At 43.1% G+C, this 2,485-nt stretch overlaps 1 protein-coding gene across 1 annotated transcript in view; it reads right to left on the bottom strand.

The window, feature by feature from the left end:
* LOC108360954 (uncharacterized) overlaps nucleotides 1-1,953 on the bottom strand; it is a gene marked incomplete at its 5' end in the record, with an annotated part of 6,720 nt that extends 4,767 nt beyond the window's left edge. Inside the window, one exon of the mRNA XM_017613451.1 lies at nucleotides 1,814-1,953. Coding sequence (XP_017468940.1) covers nucleotides 1,814-1,953 — 140 coding nt within the window. The remainder of the gene's footprint in view (nucleotides 1-1,813) is intronic.
* Nucleotides 1,954-2,485: the final 532 nt, after the last annotated feature.

The following is a 2,485-nucleotide window of genomic DNA, read 5'->3' as shown; positions in this document are numbered from 1 at the left end:
CCTCTCGACTTCGCCGCGCTTGTTGACGGGGTAGGGGTAGCTTTTCGTGTAAATGGGTGTTTCTGTGTTAGTCCTTATTTCTGCCTGTACGTTGGTAGCTATTTCTGTGCACCGATCAACTGGACCAAATAAATTTTCGTATCTATTCAATATGCTGTTGAGTTGCTTTCTTGTAGAGTCAGTGATATAAGGATCGAGAGGGATGCTTGCGTCTATACTATTGACATTCTGTGCTTCCTTTCGCTTAAGGGGGAGCAATATGTCAGGTTTCAATATAAGGAGGTTTAATTCCCTGTCTAGTACGGCTTTGATTTCCGTAAGTGTGTCATCGCCTATAATCCCATGGAAGGATGTGAGTCCAGGGAGGACAAAAAATGTAGTAGGCAGGTCCTTGCCTACAAACTTAAAAAAATTTCCACAAATTTTCCTGTCTACCAAAATTTTCCCCCCCGCGGAAGTGACATGGAATGGTTTATCCACTGGTCTAGTGTTTTGGGCGATGCGTTCGCTGATGTAGTTTTTATTTGCTCCCGTGTCCACTAAAAACTCTAAAGTGCCATGATCCCGCTTATCATATTCTAGATATGGTACGCCGGACACGAGGCTCCTATTGTAAAATTTACCTGATCGCATACTTGCTCGTTACTTAATTCGTTGGAAGCATTTTCTACCACATCTTCGTCCCCTGGAACTAAATGGAATAGCTTTTGCTGTTTGCTACCACTTTGTTTTGAGAGTCCCGTGGAAGTTGAACCTCTCTTCAAGCCATCGTATCTTGGGAACCTTGGACTAGAGGTCTGTCGGGTTTGGGAAGATTAATTGGTATCTCTTCTTTCGGCTCCTGATATATTGTTATTACGCCAGCTTTGCGTCGTTTGGTTGCTGCCCCTAGTTTGCCCTGAGGATGTGTAAGAGGGATAGGAACCCCCCTGATTTGTGGTTCTTCCTGTGTATCCTCTGTTTGTCTGTGTCCCATTATTGTATCCCGATTGGCTTTGTGCCGGATTTTTAAATTCCTCGGTAAAATCTCTGTTGCCCCTCGAAAAATAACGCGATGCTGAAGGTTAATATGCATCGCCGAACATTCGGCCACTTCTGTTTAAAGCTTGTGGAGGGCGGTAGATAGCGTTTCGTCTATCCACGTATAGGAAGGTAAGACATGAGGAATATGCTTCGGGTAAGGATTTTGGCTTCTGCATAAGTAACAGAGTCGGAAGATCACCATTTAGCCCCCTAATAAAAACATCCAGAGCCCTACGCCGGTGTGCTTCCGTTAATGCCTGGACGGTTTCCCCATGGACGTAGTTGTCTGTATTTGTAGTGTTGATGATAAGTGACAACTGCTTATTGATTTTAGCATAGAATTCCGAAACTTTTTGGCGACCTTGTGTCATGAGAGTAAGTTGTTGATCCAACGTCTCTATATCCCTGGAATCTGCGTAATGCAGTGACAAAATTTCCTTAATTTTTCGCCAGTTGCTCTCAAGAATGTTATGCGACACTAGTGCAGCATCGGCTGCACCCCTAATTTTGCACCTGATGTGCCTCAGAATGGCCCTATAGATTGGTTTATGCCGTACAACCTGGTAGTCATTTAAAACCTGCTCTACGCTATGGACCCAGGAGGAATAATGCTCCCTGGATCCATCGAACACTTGAAGCTCCTTCACGCAGTCTGGCAATTTAGAAATTTTCCTAAGTTCGTCCTCCGTCCGAGGACTTGTCAGTGGCTCTTCCACCGGACGTGTTTCCGGGTCCGCGGACTGCCTGCGAACCTCCTCTACCTGGCTCTCTAGCCTTTCTAGATTCTCACTGAGTCCTTGTAAGGACTCATCGTTGGTCTTCGACTCCACACTTTTGAGCCGTTCTTCCAACCTTCTCAGTTGTGACAGAATGGCGTTCACTGCGCCATTCATTTCCGTCATGGATTTCTTAAATTCGTCCGCGTTCATGCTGTAACGAGATTAAAGGTTATCTTTTAACAGTTTGTATACTTACAAAGTCCAATATTTCATTGGAGTATTTGCTTTTTCTATAGTGTACGCTTCTCTTCACAGATTAAAATTATTTAATTTCGCATAGAACTTTTGCGCTCTCACAGTTTTTATTTATATTCCTTAATTTTTCCGGATTTTATGGGGAACCTTTTTTTTCACGGCTTTTGTTCTATTACAGTTACTTTCGCATGGAGCTACTAAGTGTATTCTCACAATTTTTTCAGAGTTTTTACTTATATTCTTTCTTGTAGTTTTTTCCACAATTTTTTTCCGGTTTAATTCGGAACGTTTTTTTCCTTTTTCACAGCGTTTTGTTTTTTTTTTATTGACTTTGGCGGACCCTGCACCGAACCGTCTCGGGCGCCAGTTAATCTCTCGTGTCGCGAGAGATATAAAAAATTAAAGGTGCGGCGAACCCACTGTTCGCCGATGCTATTCAAACCGTAATTAAAAGACGGACAACTCGAGTTGAGCTTATCACAATTTAT

Source organism: Rhagoletis zephyria, unplaced genomic scaffold (genome assembly GCF_001687245.7).
Source record: "Rhagoletis zephyria isolate East Lansing unplaced genomic scaffold, Rhagoletis_zephyria_1.1 Rzeph_scaffold_00665, whole genome shotgun sequence".
NCBI classification, from domain to species: Eukaryota; Metazoa; Arthropoda; class Insecta; order Diptera; family Tephritidae; genus Rhagoletis; species Rhagoletis zephyria.
This window is presented reverse-complemented; position numbering and strand designations above follow the sequence as displayed.